This window comes from Varanus komodoensis, unplaced genomic scaffold (assembly GCF_004798865.1).
Source record: "Varanus komodoensis strain SLA01 unplaced genomic scaffold, ASM479886v1 scaffold4, whole genome shotgun sequence".
NCBI classification, from domain to species: Eukaryota; Metazoa; Chordata; class Lepidosauria; order Squamata; family Varanidae; genus Varanus; species Varanus komodoensis.
In genome coordinates this window covers 46229690-46253103 of record NW_025335941.1, presented here as the reverse complement: position 1 = coordinate 46253103, position 23414 = coordinate 46229690, and the positions used below count along the sequence as shown (strand labels likewise).

Here is a 23414-nt window from a genome sequence, read left to right as displayed (position 1 = left end):
AGAAAAACTGTACAAAAGCCAATAAAGCACCAAAGAACTGGGGGAAAGGAAGGAAGTGGGGCTGAAGGAAGGGGGAAAGGCTATCTGGGGAACCACAGAGTTGGCATCAGGACTTAGGCTCTAAATGCCTTGTTTAGGGTGCTATATGTCCCACCCACAAATTAACCTCTCAACTACCATTTGCTGAAACAAGCAGGCTTCATACCCTATGGTCTGAAGACAGAGTGTTTTAATAAATGGTAGTGACCGAGTGGTTGGGAGCAAAAGACACAAGTGAGAGCTTCGAAACACTTGCTTTGTGATTGTGCTGGAGGAGGAAATGCGCAAGCCTGAGGCTTGAAGCTACAGCTCACCCCCATAATGCTGAGCTATGGCTTAGTATGTGTGTGCAGATTCAGTATCTGGGAAACAGCAACCCGGAACAAAGCCATCTTAAAGCATACCCACTTGAAGCAAAGCCACACACACCATTGCCTCTTACCAAAAGATGCCATATCAAGAAGAGGCATGCTTTAGGTTACTACATGGTAAAGATGAAATAGCTCTGACCCATAACCCATACACTTTAGTTCAGGTTATTTAAATCCTATCCTTCTTCCAAAGCTCCCAGCAGTACATATGGGTTCCCATGCCATCCTCCTTGAGAGCAATTCTGTGAACCAATAGTACACTGTTCTAAGTTTAGTGATGTTTTTTGTACTGATTTCCAGCAAGAGCCTGGTTAACAGATCTCAAACGGATAAGGGAAACCCCAGGTTCAAATGCACACTCAGGCATGAAGTGTACCAACAGTGCAATCCTATGCACGCCTACCTAGAAATAGGATGCCCTTAGTTTAGCAGAGCTTACTTTCATTTAAGTGTGTATAGGCTGCAGCTTCAGGGGCACTCTATCTAGGCTAATAATTCAGAAAATCCTTTAAAATCAATGCTCTATATAGGACCGTATTTGCAGTGAATTTGGTGTTTTAGACAAACAACTTCATGTATACAAAAGAAGAAAGAGTGCTGGCCAAAACAAGGCTTCAAAAACGTCATTTTTATATATAAAAATCTTTACAATTTGACATGACCTTTTCACAATTGTTAAATAAGAGAGTCCACTTGGTGACCCTATTAAAAACCTGTTCAGTTATAGTTCATTTTCCTGAGCTAAATGGTACATGTAAAGTAAATGTATTAGTTATAGCAGCAGATCGAAAAAAGTTCTACATTTCAGCCTTGCCAAAAAAACAAAATTACAAAGGAAAGAAAGCACATTCTAGAAAGGGGTGCCAAGAAATCAAACAATGATTGCTCTTACTGAGAATGTGCATTCAGTCCTTCTCTGCAAAGAATTACATTCAGCCACTGTCAGACAACATAATGATGATCCATGGAAGTGTCCAATAGCGTTCCATATCATCTCTCGTTGTCCTGATCCAATCAGATCTCAAACACGTTTTAGTACCTTTTCAATTTTACTGAACTGAACAATCACACAGCTCTAGAGTATTGAACTATTCATGTTTTTCCTTGTAGAATATTCCAACTAACACACACATCCGGGATTTTCATATCCATGGCAACCATTGATTGAATATCAATATATTCTGAAGTTATTTTACATTTTAATGTCACAATTAAGCCCAGAACTACATGCATATTTGCCTCTCTGGTCCTAGGGGCCTTCGTAATTGTCTCCTACATTGCAATCATATTGTTCAGAAGACTTAGAACAGAAAAATAAGCATATCACCAATGCTCTAGCATCTCACTTTAATAAAAGAAGTAATCTGTTTTACAATGCCAGAGGCAAGTTCCATTTCAAACTCCTTAAATAAACGATAGCAAGAGAAACCAGCTCCTCATGGAAGAAGAAAAGTCCCATAGCTTCCCAGTAGATTTTGAAGTTATTTACTGAAAATTTAGATATATCTTTTAGATGAGCAATGGAGTAGAATATTTAAATCTCATACAAGCTAATATACAAATCTATGTTCCAAAAGTTGTTGGAACTGAGAATAGAAAACGTGGAACCTCTAGAAGTTGCAATAATGCATAAATAAAAATAAACTATAGTTACAAACCAAGTTCTTCCCCATAGGGAGTTTAAAACCCAAGGCTGTTCCCATAGAGGTACATATTACTGTAATGTAAGCTTCTTACAAGAAGCAAAACATACTTGCCTTCTTAATTCTAGTTTTAACGCCAAGTTCTGTTAATTTATTCTGGCCAGGAAGGCAACTGTTAGGCTAACACCCTCTAATTAAGTGTGCAAAACCCCCTAGAAATTCAGCATAGGTAAAATCAGTATAGTGAATCATTTGCACTTTTAGTCATACGAAATAAAAATTAGTATGTCAAATTTCTATTGCTTCTGTTGCACTCATTTCCAGTGCAACACTAGCCAAAATTCAAAGCATACTGAAGATTATTAAAATATTTCCAGACTTAAATCTGATCAAGTCTTCCAGGTATAGTTTAAGCTGCATGATGACAAGTTCTTACCAGAGTGGCTGGCATCTCTTTTTCTACTGGGCATTTGTGGTGGAGTAGCACTGTCAACAATGAACCTGAGCAAATTAAATTAATACGATATGAACAGTTTAAAAAAGTTTCACTGAAACCTTGGCTTTGTTCCTTGCAAACTGTGCCACTATTCCTTTGATCCTCTGCTTTCTTGCTTTTGTTTTCCAAAGGAATTTGTATTTTCTTCTTTCCACAGCAGCCAGAAAAGAGGTGGAGCAGGAAGCCACTTTTCATCACAGATTCATTCAGTCCCGAGACTGATAGAAGAGAATATAACCAGACTCTGAGTTTTTTGAGATGTCAGACGTTAACCCGTAGAAGTCTTCAATAGCTTGTGCATCTATTTTCTGTAACAAAATAGAAGGCTATAATTTCCAAAGAAAAAATGCATTGTAATTTATTTTTCAGTAAATTTTAAGCTTGCTCATGAAAGAAGCAAGACTAAGATTGCTATTGCAGCATGTTATGAAGCAAATCTCTCACACATTTAAACCACAACAAGGGACACTAAGAAAAATATGCAAAGAGCAAAATACTTGCACAAGAAGTATTCTTTACTTTTCAGACTTTGTTAATACTTCAGTTGACTCAGAAATCATTAAAACTAGTAAAACAGAACTCTTACCAAAATATTTTATAAGTAACATATCTAGAATGATAGTAACTTTTACCTCTACAATGTCATCATCAAAAAGCAACCAAAAATCATGACTCTTCACTATTGCAATATAGTGTCCTCTGTTTGGTCCACTGTTTGAAGAGAAGGGAGGGGAGGGGAGAAGAGAGAATTTTTAATATTCATCTACAATATTATGAATACATTTTCCACATAAGATGTTGAAAAATGATGCCGATCTTATGAATTAGGGAAGGAAGGAAGGAATGAAGGAAGGAAGGAAGGAAGGAAGGAAGGAAGGAAGGAAGGAAGGAAGGAAGGGAGAGTGAAAGCACCAGGAACACAAGCATCTCCGCAAATGTGGGATCCAAAATTCTACTTTGACACAAATGTACTCATTTGCAAACTTTAATTTATAATGCAGAACATGTTCCAGGATTGCTATTAAACAATTGCACCATCATTACACCAATCTATACAAGGACTCCAATATTCACAATTCTGTAAGAGATACAAGTCAGGACACATACAAGATATGAACGGTCACCAATAACCATCTACCAAACAGTTCAAACTCCAGTGGCATCTAGTTTGGACAAGTTTATTTTATACTTTTTCACAATGCACCTGCAATGTTGCAATTTCCTGTCAGCTGCTGCTGTACAGCATTGTCTCTGTCAGGAAACCGATCTCACCTTTTACTGAAATTATTAGGACACTTCCAATATTTGCAAGGAAGAATGTGATAATGAAACATATCTGACATGCTGAGCTGCCTCTTGGGCCTACTTCTCCAATGCCACTGGCATCTTTGTCCAGGATGCTGGCATCCATAGCCCTTTCCCGCCTTTCCCAGGGAAACCTTTGGAAGATATAGTCAAAGCTGCCCTCTCTTTTAGTTAACATCGTTCTAATTTCATTGACCAGCCCAAAAGGTAAGAAGAGGGATCTTCCTGCTGTATTCCTCACACTGGATTGGTGCAGCTATTCTTAGTACCCACTCCGCTTTTCACTCGTCTCTCTTACTATATTCCATTTCCCTAAAACTGAATAGGAGTCCTGGACTGTGCCTTTCTGACCAAATCCAAGGGATTGCCTTCTTTCCCCCATTTGCCTTGCCATGTGTGCTGACGAGGAAGAAAAAAGCAAGCCACTTGCGTGCAGCAATGTGTGGTCCTAGCCAGTTCCTATCTCATCCCATTCATAAAGGCCACGTTTCTACAGGATTTTGGTGACGGGGCTGCTGCTTCCCATGTTGACACACAAGAAAGGACAGGGATAGGGAACCTTCAGGCAGGGATCCCCCATGTGACCCCTTCATCTTCCCCTAAATTCACGTTTGGGAGTTTGCTGGTTTTGTGCAGTTTCTCTCCCACTATAAAGTGCTGAAGTTTCTATTCTAAGGTTTAGTTTCTTGTAGTAAGAGCTTTAAGCTAAAATAAGCTGGTATGTTTCAATATTTTGGCCACATCCTTTGTGCTGCATCCAGACAGGAAGCATCTCTGAAACTGAAATCAACTCTCAGGCTACAAGATGTTCCCCACTCCTGGCAGAGGAAAACCATGCAGAAGAGCTGTTGGATGTGGTTGCAAAACATGTGATTTCACATTCCAGCATTACCAGATGAACACTGACACAAAGCAAAACCATTCAGGTGAGAGCTGTCCTTTAGATTGCTTAGGACAAGAACAGGGCCCTTTTCCCAGGTCTGGGCATATTTGGCAGTTTGCAAAACTGATCTGGGTAACATTGCAATATGGCTTGTGCCAAGGACAAGCAACCTTCCCAAAGGATTGAGGATGAGGCATGTGATTATTTCACATGAAATAATTCTTGTGAAACCAGCATTTTAAGGACTAACAGAAGTCACAACAATCTCAACTGCCAGTAAGAACATGTGTTAATTGAAAAAATAGAAGTGGGAAGGTGAGAACACCTTAGTAAGCTCTAAAAAAGGTGCTTGGGATTGCTCTGGTGCCCATCGGTACATTGTCTATCCCAGTTTAGGAAGACACAGCTAAATAAGCATGGCATTTCCTCATCTCATCTATATCCCAAACACAACATTGTCAAATGGGCCAAAAGTTATATTTCCAGGATCTTTAACATGTAAACACAGAACTGGGTCCACATAACTCAAGGAAAGTAAAGGATCACTTCATAGTTTATTACCTCCCACAGTGAACCACCACAGCCACGAGATCATACATTCTGTCAGGATTAGTGGCATCCCCTGATGTATTAAATAAACGAAGTTCTAAGGGGAACACCACCCTGTAAGAGAGTTTTGTATATCGATGTAGCTGATCCATATATTTAAATCTCTTCAGATGCAGAGCTAGAATCATAGGAAGCTTTTTCACTTTCATCCTGAAACAAAGCAAAATGGATCACCACACTCATGCCCAAGACTAAGTTACATTTCACCTGTTTTGATGACAGTACACAAAGCCATTTAACATTATTAAAATCAACTGCAATGTCAACATATTCTTGTGGCATTTACCACACCCTGGTAATCATGATGGCATCTTCCAAGCATTAGATTCAAATAATGACCCATCACTAATATAAAACATGTCACAAATTATCACAGAATGCAAATAAAAAGGTTTTAGTAAGGGCTTGAGGCAGAGCTTCAGCAGAGAAGATTCCTAAAAATGCTCAGCTATACCACTGCTTGCAAGAAATGCTGGGCCAAGATCAAGAACAAGTTTGCATTTTGCAAATAGTTTTAAGCCTTTGGGGATTTTAGGGGATTTTCCAGACCCTATTGCTGAAAGGCTGAAATTGTTTTCAAGGAAAAGTGTCTATTCCAACCGGGAGGAGGGAACACCCCTGATGTTGAAGCAACTGGGCAGGTTCTCCCTTCCATTCAAGCCTGACCTCCACAGTTGAACAACTGAGGCAGCACATTTGAAATAAATGCAGTACAAAATGAAAGCATCCTCATGGATTGCCTCCATCTACAGCGCAGTATTTCCAACTTTAGGTGCATCTGGATTGTAAAATCATCACACTGACTTTGTGATCCCCAGTGAACCCTAAGGCACCAAGGAACAGAAAAGTAGAGCTGAGGAGGTTTTTATGAGAAGAGTAAACAAGTGCAGCTTTTGAGGGTTCTTTTGCAACCCTTAAAAGCCCATATCGCATTAAAAATCAGATGCCATGCTTCTCTACTTGCTAATGTGTGTGCTGAACTGGAGCCATTTCGTTGAAGCAAATGTTATGTATTAGTCAAAGGAAAACAAAGCCTGATGCGTAGGCAAAGTACACGGCTATATACAACATTACTCTGAAATTACAGAATATTGCATGATTTCTAGGAGCTTTAGTTAAACACAGGTTTTAACTTAATGCTTCTGGAAATTTTGGATGTGTCCAATTAGTGAACCAAAATGGCTAGAATAATGGGCTTCTCAAGCACATTCCTAGAATAAAGGGTGGGGGAGGAATATAAATAAATAAGGTCTTTGGAACTCATTGCTATCCTGAACCTACAAGTGAGATCCACTTTTTAAATTATACTTTTACTATTTAAGGCATTATCATTCTATTCCCCCCCTTTTTTTTACTCTCCTGCTGTCTGCTCCCAATCGAAAATATTGGTGGTATTGCTGTTGATGCAGCTGCTTGAAATGAGAACCAGTTGTGGTTCCCATCAGCTGAAAACCAAGAAGCTAGGAAAATCTGTCACTTGCAGATCACAGGGTACAGCTAAGAACACCAGAGACAGAACAGTGGGGTATCTAATAATCATTTTCAGGAACTAATTGTTTAATGAATCACAAGTACGGAAAGATGCTCCACAGAAGCTCCTCATTACTTTGACATAGTTAAATTTTATTAGTGACTCGAATTTAAACAGCATAGGCTTGTGCAATTTTAATCTGTCAATCAGCTCACACTCATTTCAGCCATAGGGTCACTGTCATAAAATGCTTCAAGGGAAATAAAGTAAGTACATATAGGAACTACTGCAAACTGAGTTCATAGAATCATGGAATGATAGGGTTGGAAGAAACCTATAAAGCCATAAGTGTTGTTGGGTTGGATTCAGGATCTGCCATCTCTTAAAGGATTTTGCTCACCAAAGGTACAGCTCACTTCACCCCATTCAGCAGGATCCACTGAAAAATAGAGCTTTTTCAGGGAGCTCAAGAAATTGCTTTGAGGAGGAAAGAGCAAAGAAATTTGCTTCTACCAGTCTGGCTGCACACAGGTAAACTGGGATCCTGTGTATTTCTTGGGGCTATTACTAAAACTTCACTCTCAAAATATGATGTAAAGAGAAATATTTGGATGAGCTGTGGACATATCTTGAAACTTAGGCTACACGCTTGAGGTACCTTTTGTGTGCTTCCTGTTTACTGCGACATTCTTCACAATAATATTTATATTCACTGCACAGGGTTTCTGTATTGCTGAAGCCCCTAAAACAGAAAAGCATCTATCAACATGCAAGAGAGACTCCAGTTTCTGAACAAATTATACAAACAACCTAACAATCAATAAATGTCTCATTTAAATGTACTCTGTGCAGGATTGTGCACAATATTACAGTCTTTGGGACATGTGGGTCTGAAAGAATAGAAAATATACATAAGCTATAATGCTATCTAGTGTTAAAAGTTCAGCTAATATGAAGAGTGCTATGAAATACTATAACACCAATGTAAATGGGCCAATTAAAAACACATTTTGCCTACATAATCTCAAGCAATTTTGTTCCTTTACATACACTGACAGAATCGGCAATCAGGCTACTTATTATACCTTAAACAGTGTGTGATTGAAGTATTTTGCTCCACATCAACAGAAAGGTCTAAAAAATCTTCGTCTTTGCTGCTTATCTGCAAATTAAAAAGAAATCCCTAAATTATCCTTTATTCCCAGAGAACAAGCTTTAAAACAGATCTCACAATGACCTTCAAATGATCTAGAAATAAAAATAATTGATCTTGAAAGCCTCTTTAAAAGCTTCAGTAGTATAAAAGGAAGATGGGACTATAATTTGGATAAGAGAAAGCAAATGAAACGATGAACCGGGACTATACTGTCTTTCTTGTGAATTTAGTCTAACAGTACAGTAGCTTTTGTACTGTAACATTCACAAAGTACTAATTGTTTCCAATAAAAGATAGTGCAACTGATAAATTGTCCCTTGGTGGTTGGGACACTGATGGCTTCCTCGCTCACCTCACTGAAATACGTACAGCGTCATAGTGCAAAGGCAACCTTTGCAGAGCTGATAACGGTCTTGAATGTACTGGGCCAAATCATGCTCTAAAATGTTGTTGTTGTTGTTATTATTATAACATTTCTATGCCGCCCCTTGCCGAAGCCTCGGGGCGGCTTACAACACAAAAAAATACATTGAAATACGATAGAACATAATAAATTACCATTAAATACAAAAATACAAAAATACATTGAGTTACAAACATAATAATATAAAATTAAAATTATCAGTATAAAATAAGTAAATAAATAATATAGTGATAGTAATTCCCTTTCAGATATATTTAATATTGCATTTGTCTGTGTTTCAAGGAAAACGGACAGTTGGCACAAAGCAAGAGGATTATTAGAAATAAACTTTTGGATGAACAATGAGATAAAGAGAAGAGCAGAAAGTCTAAGACAAGCATGGAACGGGGTATTGTCAAGGGGAGAAGTAAAATGTAAGGCCCACTGTGGTGCGGTGGTCAGAGTGCTGAACTGGGGACACTTAAATTTGGGCCCCCACTTGATCATGAAGTTCCCTGAGTGACTTCAGCTCAGTTGCTGATTCAGTTCTCCTCCTTCACAGGGTTTTGATGAGGATGACATGGAGAAGGGAAGGATCATACATGTCATCTGGGAGTCCACAGTGAAAAAGACCAAGATATCAGTGTAACAAATGAATAAATGAAGTGACTAGGGATGCCATGGCAAAATACAGAAAGCTTTGAAATATTCTGTATTCCCTCTAATAAGTCACCATCTTGCCATAATCTGAAATACAGCTATCAGCCAGAAGAATGTGCAAAGTTTTGAGGGAGTCGGCAAGGGATCCATTTTCCTCTCTTCTTGTTGTGAAAATGTGTGGAGGCAAGTGCCTGAAAGGGGCTGTTCTGTCCTGAGAACTTGGTGAAGACCCCTCTCGTTCTAGAAAATGAGTGGTGAACCAGCTTTACATGCCTTTTACCAGATGAACAACCGAAGCCTGAGGGAAAGTATTTTATCCAAGACTAGAAGAAACCTTGATTGATTTTTTTTAATCAACCTTGTATTTGAGATAGCAATTCTGAAAGGGAGAGGGCTATGGGAGACCTGAAAAGAGAAATGCCACAGTGCAAGGAGAGTGTTGCCATCAGAAGGAGCTAAACCAAGTCACATCCCAGATAAAAAGACTTGTCACTTTACTTAGTAATTACGTGCCTCTTTGATCCAACCTTCTGCATGTATATCATCCATATTAAAAGCTATACAAGATTCTTTCTTTGAAGTTCCATTTTCCTTCACTTCCATGCAAGATATGCACACAATGGGTCTAGATAGTTTGCTTTCATGTTAATTAATTCATAGGCAACAGCAACAAAATGTTGCAGGGATTGGTATGTCTGCCCCAGAAAATGAAATGAAATGTCAAAATAAATTATGGAACTGGAGTCCTGTGTTCTGTCACTACATGAACTTGTCCTGCCACCATTTCAAAAAGGAAAAACAGAACATAATCCTTTAAAAAAAAAAAATAAGACAGGCTTATTTTTGCACCTCTAAAGTAAGCTTGACATACTCCCCTGAACCTGAGGTTAACTAAGCAGGTTACCCTATACACTGCATTTATTGCCAGGGACTGAATTACAAGCAAATTACTCTTAGTTTTAACCTCAGCTAAATAAGCTGATCTGGTTCTCAGCCTTGCCATGTATGCAGTCCTAGAGCTCTCTCTGCCCCACTCTTGCGCTCATTGTCGGTGGACATTTTCCTGCACTTCCTCCAAGACAAGGGAAAATTGCTAGACAGGTGAAGTTAGTGCAGACTAGCTGCCACTGAGGCTAAGGTAAGAACCTCAGGGATGCTTGTGTCATATTCCCCAGTGCCTTCCCCTTTCTTACACATTTCTGCACTCACATTCTTCAATGGCCCTGTGTTGGTTACAGAGCTGTTGACACTGCAGGAGTCAGTATTATTTACTTGTTACTCTTATATCACACCTTTTCCCTAAGGAGCTCATGGTCCTCCTCTTCCTCCTCGGCTGGTTCCTTGAGCTTTGCCCCATTGGAATGCATCCTGCCTTCCACAGCAGGAAAGAACAGGTCACGGCCCTCTTCCACATGGCATTGCCTCACATATGTATAAGTCGCTAAAAGATCCCCTTGGAGTCTCCTCTTCTCCAGGCTAAAAAGACCCATTTCCCTCAATCTCTGCTCATATGTCCTCCGTCCCAACCTGGCTACCATTCTTGCGATCCTGCACTGAACCCATTCTAACACATTATCTCCTATAATGTGGAGGCCAGAACTGGATGTTGTCCCCCAGTTGTGGGCACCCCAGAGCTGTGCAGAGTGGTATCGACACCTCCCTAGATCTGGAAGCCACGCTTCTGGCTATTCAAGGGTGGCGTCTCCCTTCTTAACTGCTGTGTCACACTGCTGCTCACGTTCAGCCTGCTGTCGGCAAGGTCCCTGAGATCCCTTCCACAAGTGCTGCTCTCCAGCCACTTGTCCCCCATCCTGTACCTGCGACACCTATTCCTGTGTCCCAAGTGCAAGACATTGCACTTACACACAGACGTCTTTTTGTTGGTCTTCCATGAGTGAGTACTTCAGGCTTTATGATAGGTACAAGTCTTGCTTTGGCAATGGCCTTGCAAAAAGATGTGAAAGGGACTTAAATCAGGACTCAGTCGTATTTTCTTTCACAGTCACATTTTCATTCTTTCTTTTCTTTCTTATTTTCCTTTTCTTTCTTTTTTCTTCCTTTTCTCCTTTTCTTTAGTTTTTTGAAAGTGGTTGTTTTATGCTGTGCTTATTATTTAATGTTTAATTATTGTTTTATTGTATTGTTATATTACTATTTTAACCTTTGTGAGCCATCCTGAGGCATGTCTCGCAATGGACAGGATAAAAATGTTTTAAATAATGATAAATAAAATAAATAAATACAATAGATAACATACATGGAAAATGACACGGCCTATAGGCTCATTTGCACACAGTTGCCAGCTATCAATGGCCTAGCCGTCATGTGTAAACTAAAATAAGGAAAGAGCTCAAAGTAGGTTGCACCAACAGGGAGTGGCAACAATGCCATGCCTGCTGGAATGAATGTAATCCTCTGGCTTTTCTGATGGAATGGAGTGTTCTCACTACTCTCTAATATTTCAACACTTTCACAAGGTTCCAGCTATTGCAGAAAAGGGAGCTATTGACTCCCCCCCCCGTTTTTTTGGAATGCTTACGGCTGCAGGTAGTGCAGATCTAAACAGAAAAAAGAAGTCTGAGGAGCCACTGAATGTGAATGAATGAATGGAAAATGTACCACAGTTGCCCAATTTATTGCATCCTGTTTTGCCACTTTTAGTCTTAAAAAATTAAAAAAAAAACCTGTTGCCCATTTTTGGACTCGGAAATACAACTAAATTTAGCAGCTTGAAATCAAATGGAAGGAAAAATTGAATGCCCCTAAAAACTGCTACACTGATGTGAATGTTCAAGTTGCCCCCCACCCCCCATACACTACCCTGCCCTTAAATCTTTAATATACAAAATATAAAACCGATTTGAAGTGGTTAAAGCCGTTACAATAAGATGTATGATGACTGGAAACCATCACTGCAGGACTTTTAAAATATCCAAATATGCACAGGATTGGACCCTAAATGACATACGGGTGATTCTTATGCTTACCGTTTCACAAGTGAGACATCTTGTTTCGTTGGTTAATGTTCCCTGAAAGATTTCATGAACCCATGTTGGGTCTGGTGGGACTTGCGTGTTGTTGTTTTCAGTGCCAATGCTGCCGTTAGGAAGGCGTCCGTTTTGTTTCTCCTGTTTCCTCTCCTCTTGCAAAATATCTGCTACAGTATTCAATAAGTAGTTCAGGAACTCATGTGCATCTTGTTGCATATAGTTGTCAAACAGTTCTAAAGCACAGAAAGAAGAAAAGGTGCGCTACTCACTGGCCGAACAAAAGGCAAATAGTATAAACAGAGATATAAACTGGCTGTTGGGAAGCTACCATGGGAGAGAGAGGGATGTTGACCTCATGGTCAGACTTATAGGCTTCCCATGGGAATCTGGTGAGAAAGGGGATATCCAGCTGGACACGCCCTTGGACCAATTTAATAGGGGTCTTATGCTCAGCATTCTATACATTATTCACCTCACAGTTTGACCAAAAGCCACACTCCAGAATCAAGGATACAGTTAGCATATGGCAACCTCTATTACTGCACTCCTAGGCATCCTCTCTTGTAGTGAATCATTTGTTCCCATGGAACACATAAAGCTATAAGGAAAACTGTGGCAGTAGGATAAAGGCCACTTACTGCCTGAACTGAACCGCCTGACCTCACTGATCGGGTCATCTTGGACAGATTAAACGTATTTTGGGGATTGCTGCTTGGTCTCATGACTTCTTTGCTATTGGATCCTATTGCTTTCTATCATCTATATGAAGCCGCCTGAAGGAGGCACTGGGGATAAGCTGCTATCAGTATGCTACCACCACCTGGCTTGTTTTCTCCTTATCCAAGTCAAACTGGTGCCTGGAAAGAACAGATGAGCTAGATAAAGGCTAATGAACAAGAACCCAATTCCCCCCACCAAAAAAGGTGGGACCTGTGTGCAGATGGAACTGGTTCAAGGGAATGGTGTTTAACCTGTGCAGGGGCTGGATAGCCCTGCATGCTCTGTGAAAGATCAGCTGTGCTGTTTGCAGGGGCTCCTGCATCAGCTTTCCCATTAGACATCCAGAATACCTTGTACCAGCTTAGGCTTGTAAAACAGCTATGGCTTTTGCTTGATGGGAATAGTCTGGCCATGGCTATCCCCATGGCTATCCCCATGCTCTGGAAAGTTCCCTGGTTGACTAATGCAGTGTGATATATATGGGACTAGAGTCTGATCTTGCATAGTGAGCCGAAGTGAAAAGGAGTCCACCAATACTTGTGGAATGAAGGTTGCACAACCAGCATCCTTCTTTCACACCAGGAGCTACAGCACACAGTGGCCATACGGGGCTCCATGCCTAGTGAGCCCCGAGCAACCGAGCTTCTTCAGCATCAGATGCAGCAGCCCAAGCAGTGCAGGAGGAGGATGCTGTTTGCACGGCATTTGGGCACTTGTGCTCACCAGGAATTCGGACTCAGAGCTGCTGCAAAACAGATCAGAGTCCAGGCAGCTGAGCCCTGTGAATCCATCCCCAAACAGATTTCTCACACAGCTGTATATGGGACCACCTTTAAAGACGATTTGGAAATCACAGGTAGCAATATAGTTGCTGTATTTTGTACTAATATTTTGTCCCCATTTAGTAGGTACAGAAGGGTGCCTAGGAGCAACATTTCATAGGTTCAACTCTGGAAGGTCAAGTCAGAGGAAGAATGGTGGGCATTAACAGAAGGAAAATACCCCCAACCCAACATGGTATGATTTAGATGCAAACATTTCACAACAGCAAAATAAAGCATTACCGTTCTCTTTTCGCAGTCTTGTTATAAACTTTTTTGGCGGTATCACTCCAACCTTTTTCTTTTGTGTAGCTATACTGTGAAATAGATCAGCTAAGCAGGTAAGGAGACTCTCTTTTTTTCTGGGCTGATTCTTGTATGCCAAGACTTTCTCTCGGAAAGGACGACAAAAATAAAGCGCTTGAAGAACTGAATTGCAATAGCAAGTATTTCCAAACTAGAATACAAGGAAATGACCTGTTAGGTTAGACTGAAAAGGAACAAGGGAAAAGGGAATGAAACAAAAATCAGGTCTTCTAAGACATGTATTATTGATATTTGGGTTAAGAAATATAACCCAGTCATCAAATAGCGGCAGACTTCACAGACAGCAAAGCAGGCACCTGGTGCTTCTCTGAGGTACGGTTATTACCTAGAAATGTTCCAAAAGTCGGTGGGCATCTCACTGCCATACAAAAATCTCTGTATCATTCATTATTTTGGGAAGTGAGCTTGAAAAACCATCCAGTTTACAACATCTGCAATAATGCTCATGCTGCCCACTTTGAGGTTCACATGACCCTTGTCAAGGAGCTGATTCCTCTCTCCTTCATATAATTATGAAACTGGAAATAGGCTGGAGAAGGGGCAGGTAATGGTAGGTAGGAGACAAAACTGATGTAAGCCAGATGATATCAAGTTTAAGGCTAATAAGTGAAGGCGTGGAGGGGCAACTATGACCAGGGAGAGTAAGAGAGAAGAGCTGCAGCTCAGTGGTAAAGCAAAGGTAAAGCCTGTAGAGGGTCCCATTTTCTGTCTTCAGCATTGTCAGATCGCACAGGGAAGAATCCTGTGTGGATCCCTAGAAAATTGCTACCAGTGAGCATGAACAGTACTGAAATACCTGGGCCAAAAGTCTAGCTCAATATAAGGCAATTTTCAATACACTTTTCAATGGCAATGCATTTGCATGTTGCCAAAATCACTAAATTAGCACTGGGAAGGAGAGGTCTGCATCCAAATATTTCATTGTTTAGATTTCTAATCCCATAATGCCCACCAACTGTTGAAGGCATCTTTTAACAAGCCAACATCCCAGTCAACTTAACACAAGATATTTTAGGACTGCACTTTCACTTTAATGCTTTTCAAACTTAAAACTACTAATTACCAACAAATATTAAGTTGCTTTCTGTCCAATTTAGATGTTAGTTCTTTCAATTTGCTCTTCCGGTACAAGAACAATGTCAATTGTTCTTTCTTTTCAATTTGCTCTTCCAGTAATGTAATCTAGTAATTTTCACCCTTCCACTGAATATCCTAAAGTAGCGGCTTCTCTCTTCAAGGAACCTTCTCAGCATTGGTTCATCTGGAACCACCTGAATAACCTGCCATGGACACACAAGGCACTGCATGGATCCTAGACACGGTCTAGAGTGCACTCAGGTGCAGGCAGGGGTGGAATTTCACAGTGATCTCCTGTGAAGAGGGTGAGATGTAAACATGTGTAACACTCTCCTGAGGCTGCACATGGCATGAGGAAATTGCTAGAGACAGACAGGCTGTTTTTCAGAAACGCGTGTCTGCCTTTATTTATCTTCTCATCAAGGAATCTCTAGTAGGCTTCTCGGGAATCCCAGGGTTCTCCAACACAGATTGAAAATGCCGCTCTTAGTAGCAAAGCACATTGTTTAGTACATCAAGTATAAAAAACCTGGAGTTAAAATCAAGACATTTTAATTCAAGACCACTTGATTTAAAAATGTATTCAATTAACTGTTTTTTCCCCTGTGCCCAGAATCTATATAGCCCTAAGGTACTAGCAAAGTAATACTTGAGCAACCCTATTATTCAGTCTAATCTTTTTTTTTCCCAAAGCAAACAAAATACGCCACTTACATTTACTAATCCAAAATAGTGTTCATTGACTGGAAACTGTTCTGGGCCAATTTCTTTTTCCAAGGCTGAGGCATTAGCGCCCTAGGAGGAAAAAAGTGTAGGTTTTATGAGTAATTGCAGAGAAAATCAACTACAGCGATACAGAATAAAGCCCCCATCTTTGATACACTTAAAAGCATGCTTCCTGCTAAACATGGATATTGAAATTTCTGTTTCCTCACAAGAAGAAAAGGGCAAGAAATAAATGCAAGGTAATAATTATGATGATGAAACTTTTAAGCAGCCTCGGAGATCACGTAATCTAGCCATAAGTTTACAAAAATTGGACTCTTCTTACAGCAGAGAGAGAAAACTTTCCAGTCTGGGTGAACAGCACAACTTGAGTCGGGGTTGCCCTTCCTCTTCCCCAGAAGTTTATCTAGCCATGATTTATTTATATGCATTTATTAAATACATTTTTATCCTGCCCAATAGCCTGAAGGCTCTTTTGTAGAATTATTATTGCTCTTATTAACAACTACAAAAACCAACTACAAAAACCAACAACTGCAAGAGAAAACTTATTCTGCTTGTGTTTAGAATACGAATAAAAAGAAGTTGGACATTGTTGAAGAGTAAGTAAAGAATGATTTAGGGCAGGTACGCCCAACCTTGTTGGGCTGGCAGAAACATTTGGGATGCGGAGGGAGTGTTGCTAGTACCACCAGAAAGAAGATGGCTGCTTTGGTAGCTGTAGTCTGTCAAAAATACCTGTGGAAGCTAAAAGGTAACACTCCCCGGCCCCCCGCAACACTACACACATACCCAAAGGATCCCCCTTGTCCCTGCTGCTCCCCCACCATGCACTGCACAAACGTGCCAGAAAGACTGTGGATCTGCAAGATCCAAAGCCCTTCCGTGTCCCTGACCTGGCTTTGAAAACGGCAGGAACCACCCTATCCCGGAGCAGGTGTAGTCCATTTCTCTCCCATTCATTCCACCAGAAAATTAATGAGAAAAGGAAGGGGGCAAGAAAGGAAAACATAGCTCCCCATCTCCTCCCCTCTGGCTTGCCAGCATAAGTAAGCCCTGGCCTTTGGACAGGATGCCGCCTCTGCATAGCAGGAATGCTCTGCACTTCACATTAGAATCTGGAGAGCAGGCCTTGAGAGGAAACACAGATCCTGTACTGCAAAAAGGATAGCGTCATTTGTTATTACTGCGGTGATGTGGCAGTCAGTGTGCTTCAGCAATCCACTCTATATATTTCACAGCTCTGCTTAATCCATAAATACTTTACAAGCTTAACTTCTTCTCATATTGCAAGCCTCCCATCAGTTCGGCACTCATTCATAGGTTTTGCAGCTTCTCACTTTTGCAGCACCGATTCTACTTTGTATGAGGAGAGTAAGACTCCAAAGTGCTCATTTTCAATACATCTGAAAGGTTTCTCTTCTTTGAGGAATCTGGCCCCACTCCAATCACTGGAGTACTCATCTTCTTTCATGAGAAAAAAGCAGAAAAGACTTTATGTTTATGATAGGGCCATCTCCATTCCTCTAAATACATTTTTAAGTGCTCCCAGCAATGTTGCAAGTCTAGACTTAAGAAAATAGGATGCTAAGGGACATGCCATTCCTGCCCCTGCTCCCAGAAGAGATAGTTTAAAAAGTCCTTGTTCCAAGTGATAACAAGAAAAAATGTTCTATCTATATATACAGTTTCTCAGGCCACCTGTGTTAGAATTCTTCTTTCCCAGTTAAGTTTTGAGAATGTATAATGGTTTGTTTACCTAACCATCATAAATAAAAACAAAGTAACATTGCAAAGTAATAATGAGGCACTTGCATGTGAGGACCTAGGTAGTTACTAGTGTATTCTATTAAAGTGTTTATGCCATTTCTAAAACTGCTTTTAAAGGGTAATCGAGAGTGTAGCAGATCTTGATTGGCAGCTGCATCAAAGGTGCAGCTACCTTGCCTATAGAACACTGCCTTAAAGATTTCTTGCCTTAAAGAAATCACTGTGGTCACTAAGGGTAAGGAAATAATGTTGATGTTCTACTGGATGTTGATTAGCTATTTAATGAAGAACAAAAAGACATGTAAGAGCCAGTTAACAGAATGTACCGGAGGATAGGAAAGAGAGATACACAATCAAAAGGCATAGCAAATTATTCTTACTTGCACATCTTGTAAAAGTGCAGGGAAATTCACTAGAAAATGTAACAGAAAGCTCAGTTTATTTGTAGGCACATAAAGTTCAGAAAGACAGCGTAATTGAAGGCAGAGGGAAATGGAAAGGGAGGGGTGTGTGAATGGTAAACCTTGGGGAAGGAGAGGTCAGCAAACAAATGGAAGTAGTTTGAGCAAACACCACCAGATATGAAAAACCAGCAAGAGTTTAAGCCAGCGTTCTTCGCCTCAAGTCCAGCTCTCCTTTCAGCGCCTCGTTCACACAGGCACTTTGTAGCCTTGCCTTGCTGCTTGCTTTAATGGTGGGCCAGCTGCTGCAATCTCAGCAGCTCTGGAGGTGGGAAATCGGGAGACCTGCCCCTCCCCAGGTACAGAGCGCTAGAAGGGAGGAAACACAACCTTGGTGTGATCAGCTAATTAGCTGTCATGAACAGGGAACCTTAGAAGCAAAGAGCAATGCCACTGGCTGGCTGCAGTCAGGCACTGTTTGGAAGGAAGGCTGGATCTTTCAGCGAGAGAGAGCAATTTGGGCTTGCACTGGGAGATTAGGCAGAACTGAGTAGAGCACAAAGACAAATCCAAAGAACGAATAAGCCGATCAGAATGTGTCCTCCTGGTGATGAAGGGGGCATTAGGCCTTGCTTGGATGAAGGGGCATCAGGGCAGCACTGCCACTTGATGCCCTTGCCCCACAGAGCCTGCGAACAGCTGCAAACTGCCTTCAATGGTGGTGCCTGGAGCCCAAGTGACTCCTGCTTAAAGCCCAGTGGAGATCAATGTTCCAGGCTGCAATTCTTAGAAATGCTCTCCAAAGTGGTACAAGGAATGCTTGTGTAGATTGCAGGGAACCCCCTTTTCTAAACTAGCTTGACGGATTGCTCATCGTGAAGCCCAAGGCTGAGGCACAAACAACGGCTTCTAAGTGCATCTGTACAGAAAGATGCAGCCAACAAGTAACAACTGAAGTGAAGGGTTTAGGTACCTACAAAGTCAAGGCACCTGAGGTTATTTCTGAATTTGAATAATACAGGAAAATGTAAGAGAGAGCAGGTGTGCTATAGTGCATGGGCTCAGTTGAATCCACCCCTGAGGGAATTCGGAGTGTGTAAATCTTAGGTAGCTGTTGAGGGGGTCACAGAAAAAAAGTATTTCCATGATTTAAATACACTTATACATATAAATATTCTATTTGTGTCTGTGACCCTATCTGAACAGAGAACATCTAATGATACTTATTTCCACTGGACCAAAATAGGTCAGTGGGATAAGTAACAGGGACTGGTTACTATGGTGTTATGCTCGTGCTTTATGATCTACACTGCAGAATCTGTTCCTGAGCCCAACTCGAAGTGCTGGCATTAAACTACAAAGTTTGGGGTCAGGTTGCTTGAAGGATTATCTGCTTGCATGCACACTTGCCAAGACCCTAAGATCTTCCTCTGATGCCCTTCTCTAGGTACCCACATCAAAAGAGAGGTGGTATAAGTGACTCCTAAGAAGGCCTTTTCTCTGAAGGTACCCCAAGTGCAGAATGTGTCCCCCAGAGAGACTCACCTGGTGCCTACACTGTGTTTTCTGCACCTGTTTAGAACCTTTTTTATTTTCCCAGGCTCTTCAGGACTTGGGCTTTAAAAAATTATGTTAGTATTTTTAGGGTTGGTTTTTGTTTGGTTTTGTTTGGTTTTGCACCACTGCATTTTTTTTTTTTTTTTTTGCGCCTTGGTTCTTACTCTGGTTTTATTTTGTTTAACATACAGGGGTTATAAATCAGTTTTTCCTGTGTTGTTGTATTTTGTTGTTTTAAGTTGGTTTTGTGAACCCTCCAGAAAGCTAGTAGGTGATACAAAAATTTAACACACACACACAAGCCATTTAAAGGCTGGTTTTCCAATATGTTACTCGGTACCATATCCAAGTGCTCAGACATAATGTAGAATGCCACAAAAGACCTCCAAACAAATAAATGTATAGTTCTTAAATGGCAAAAAAAACTTGTTTGGACCAAGTTATGGTTTTATTAGGAACATTAAGGAACCAGTAGCCTCAGTGATACCCTGCTGCATCACACCAAGTACTGCTCCTTGCAAACTGTTTCCCTCAAGGACATACAATCACCGCAAAGCTGCAGATGGAAAAAAAGAGACCAACAGTTTCACATCTTTACACGGGACCTGTTCTTGGGGCCCGCTTCAGTGTAGCAGGACATACAGAACAGGCTATGCCCATTGGCTTTGCAAGCGCTACCTGTGCAAACCTGGATTGCTCCTTTTACATGTCCTCTATTCATGTACCTTAGAAAACAATCCCCTAAAAGTCTGAGAGGCTACAGGGTACTTCAGATGCTATGACCTCAGGATGGGAGATCAGCTTGCAGCTGATGTGGGAAGAACCAAGCTGGATGTCCTCTGAGGTTGGGAATTCAACCTCTGAGTGGGCGGAGAGGAGAGGAGAGGAGCCCAGAAAGGTCAGGATACAAGTGGTCTCTCCAGACTCCTTTTTTCCCTCTCTAAAGCACCCCAGCTTGACAGACAAGAAAAAGCCCATCAGGGCAGGAAGCTAGAAAGGCAACAATCACCTCCACTGCTCCTCCTACCTTGCACAAGATGATTGTTAAGCCTCTACATTCAGAGGCATATGATCATGGAGGGCGCAACTCACAGGACTGTGCCCTTAATTTGTTCTGTACTAAGAGTATAATTTACATATGTTTAGAAAGAAAAGGTCAGCTGGCTGAGACATGCTGAGAATTACAAGAGCTTTTTCTGTCTAAACATGAATAGAATTGCACCCTAAATGTTTGTATAACATAGTAAATATCTTCATAAATGTATCATTCATTGCATTTTATTTTAAACAGATGAAATCTCAAGTTAGTCTGCAAGTTATCCTTCCCCAGTGTGGTTTGCTGAAAATGTTTCACCGTACAGTCCACTCATGTCATCTCATCAGCCTGTTAGCCAAAGTATCTTCAGAATACCACACTGGAGAAGACTGCTGTAAGGCATGTTAACCAGACATGTTCCTACCACCCCCAAAGGACTCAAATTTCAGCTGATATGATACTGGAATAATACTCTGCCACATCTATGTTTTCAAACAATATAACATTTAATGTATAAGACCACTGAAGAATTAAAAGTATTCCTATACTTGTCTAGAATGCCAAATTAATATCATTAAATCCTAATATTTTATAAAACAAGGCCATCTCACTGGCATGAGTATTTTTTGATGACAGATACCACAGGCTAGTACTCGGCTTGTCATTAAAGAACGAAGAATCAGTGCAAATTTTTAACTCCTCCTTTTTTCCCCCCATTGGTTTGTGGGGTTATGGGACACACAAGTGCTATAAACAATCCTGCATCAGATGAGATGCCACTTACATCATTATTACCCTTTGCAGATGCTTGTATCTTTTTCTAAGCAAGACAGCCTTTGTACCTGACTTCCAGCAGGACTTCTCTATTCCATTCAAGGAGTAATGGTATCATGATTCCTCCACTGTTTACACTAAGCAGCTAAGTATTTCAAAGTAGGATGGAAAGAGCACAATCAGCAAACCTACAGATTATTCATAAAAATCCATATGCCTAAACCACATATCAGAACAGCCTCCCTCCTCCCCCTTTTATTATTCCGGTGGTTCTCTGCAGTAGAGACTCTGATTCATTAGTTTCTTTCATAGTTACTTAAGTCATACGTCAAAGTCAAAGTATGCCAGCGTTGACATCATTATTGCGTCCTTTAAAGAGGATTAACACTAGTTTTGATCCTGTCCTCCTTTTCCAGTAATTATAGCATAAGGGGAAAGCATGTCTAGACAGAAGACACTACAAAATCACAGGAAGACTTCACAGGCATGACAACCAAGTTGAAGTAGGCTCCAGTCCACAATAGTTTATGCCATACTTAGTCTTTAAAGGTAAGCTCTGTTGTTCTGATGCCACCCTATCAGTTACCACACTTTGCATATGAAAAGCACCTTCCTTGTTTGCTTTAAATACAGCTCTTACACACCCTGGTGTGACAGTTCTACCTGAGGCCCACTGTGGTGAGGCCCATCTCCTAACGCTAGCTTCTCAAAATTATTAAGGACATTAATTTGATTCCCTTCATCTCCCTTTGCCATTCCATCCGCCTCTCCAATTCATTATCTAGCCCAGTGGGCAGAAGGTAGATCTCAATCTCCTGGAAGGTTCTCTGGCCGGTTTACAGCAGATCAGCAAGCATTTCTGATTTCCCCCTTTCTATACAAGATGGCAATCAAATTACTCTCCCGACCTTAATTATCCCGCTGAAGAAAGTTTGGGGTAACTGTGAGCTCCTTTCGGTTTCGGTACTCAAACAGAACGGACACCTGGGCTCGAATGCTTCTAAACCAGGCTGCGCCGGGTGGATCTTAAATTTCTAGTCTGCAATGTAGCCTGTGGGAACCTGTACGGTGCCCACCCCGACCTTAGCTCAAACCTCTGTCTCCCTGTTTTAGCCTTGTCTTCCGACCCGGCTCCCAAAGCAGCAATCACGCCGCGCGGGGGCTTCTCCCTCTTCCCCCCTTTTCCCTTTGTACACGGGGAAAGTCAGCCTCATCGAACCCCGCGGGCCTTGCTTCCGAGTCAACCCGCACGGCGGGCTGCAGAGGGCCAAATGCCGGCTGCACACCCGCGTTCCTGCCATACAGGAAGCCCCCCACTTGCACCGCGTCGAGCCCACCCCTTCCCCTCGGCACACGCCCCCAGATCCCTCCCAAGCGGACCTCCAGGCACACCCACACGCAGGCTCCGCCTGGACTTCCCCACCGCCGCTCTGCTCGCCCCAGCATGCGACTGGGTCCCCCATGCACCGGCCTCTGCTCTCCCCCACCCGGGCCCCATAAGCCCCCCACTCACCATGGTACAGATGGAGGCGATTTTGGAGACTGTCATTAGGATTTCCATCCGCGCAGCGCCATCTTCCACCCAATCACAACGTAGAGGCAAACCGGGGGAGTCCCGCTCGTAGAGGAGGCGGAAGGAGGGAGACCGTCGGTGGCGCCTCCTCCAAGCAGCTGCCTGGAGAGCGGCACACGGCGAGGATTCAGCCCGCAGGTCGAAGCGCCCGGAAGCCGCGCCAACCGCCGATGGGGGCTCGCTTGATCGCTCCCTCCGTTCGACGCCCACCTGCCCCCTCCCCACCCGTGCTTGCTGGAGCCACGCCCCCTTTCGGCGCGCGCGCGCTCACAGCTGCGAGAGGCGGCCCTTCTTCCGCCCACACTCTCAAACCCAGAGGCTCCAGCAGCCTGCGTTTCAACTTCGCCCAGGTCCTAGCGCCGTGGGATTCTCTATTGCATCCAATCACGTTGCCAGGAGCAGCGCGGGAGCAGCTCCGATCGCCTCTGCTACTTAATGGGAAAGCGTAGCCGGGCGATGCCTGCTACCGAGAAGATCCTAAAGGACCCCCACGCCCCAATATTGCATGTGCTAATTTACATATGCGTTCTCTCTTTTTAAAGAATACACTTTCCTAAGGATAACCCTATTTGTAAAAAGGCCAGGGAAAAGAAGTGTATTTGATTA

General features: G+C 41.9%; 1 protein-coding gene across 1 annotated transcript; it reads right to left on the bottom strand.

The window, feature by feature from the left end:
• Nucleotides 1-1018: 1018 nt before the first annotated feature.
• On the bottom strand, nt 1019-23003 carry USP12 (ubiquitin specific peptidase 12). The gene is made up of 9 exons (XM_044442457.1): nt 22749-23003; nt 15686-15766; nt 13811-14024; nt 12024-12259; nt 7903-7979; nt 7476-7559; nt 5299-5496; nt 3182-3260; nt 1019-2857 (listed from the first exon to the last, which is right to left on the bottom strand). The coding sequence occupies exons 1-9, from the start codon at nt 22794-22796 to the stop codon at nt 2756-2758; spliced, it is 1119 nt and encodes a 372-aa protein (XP_044298392.1). The 5' UTR covers nt 22797-23003; the 3' UTR covers nt 1019-2755.
• Between the last annotated feature and the right edge of the window lie 411 nt (nt 23004-23414).

Coding starts and splice junctions, on each gene's coding strand:
- USP12 (XM_044442457.1), bottom strand. CDS start 22,796: ATGGAAATCCTAATGACAGTCTCCAAAATCGCCTCCATCTGTACCATG. Junction 5,497..7,475: donor AAACAGGAAGCACACAAAAG/GTACCTCAAGCG, acceptor GCTTTGTTTCAG/GATGAAAGTGAAAAAGCTTC. Junction 3,261..5,298: donor GTGGTGGTTCACTGTGGGAG/GTAATAAACTAT, acceptor CTCTTCAAACAG/TGGACCAAACAGAGGACACT.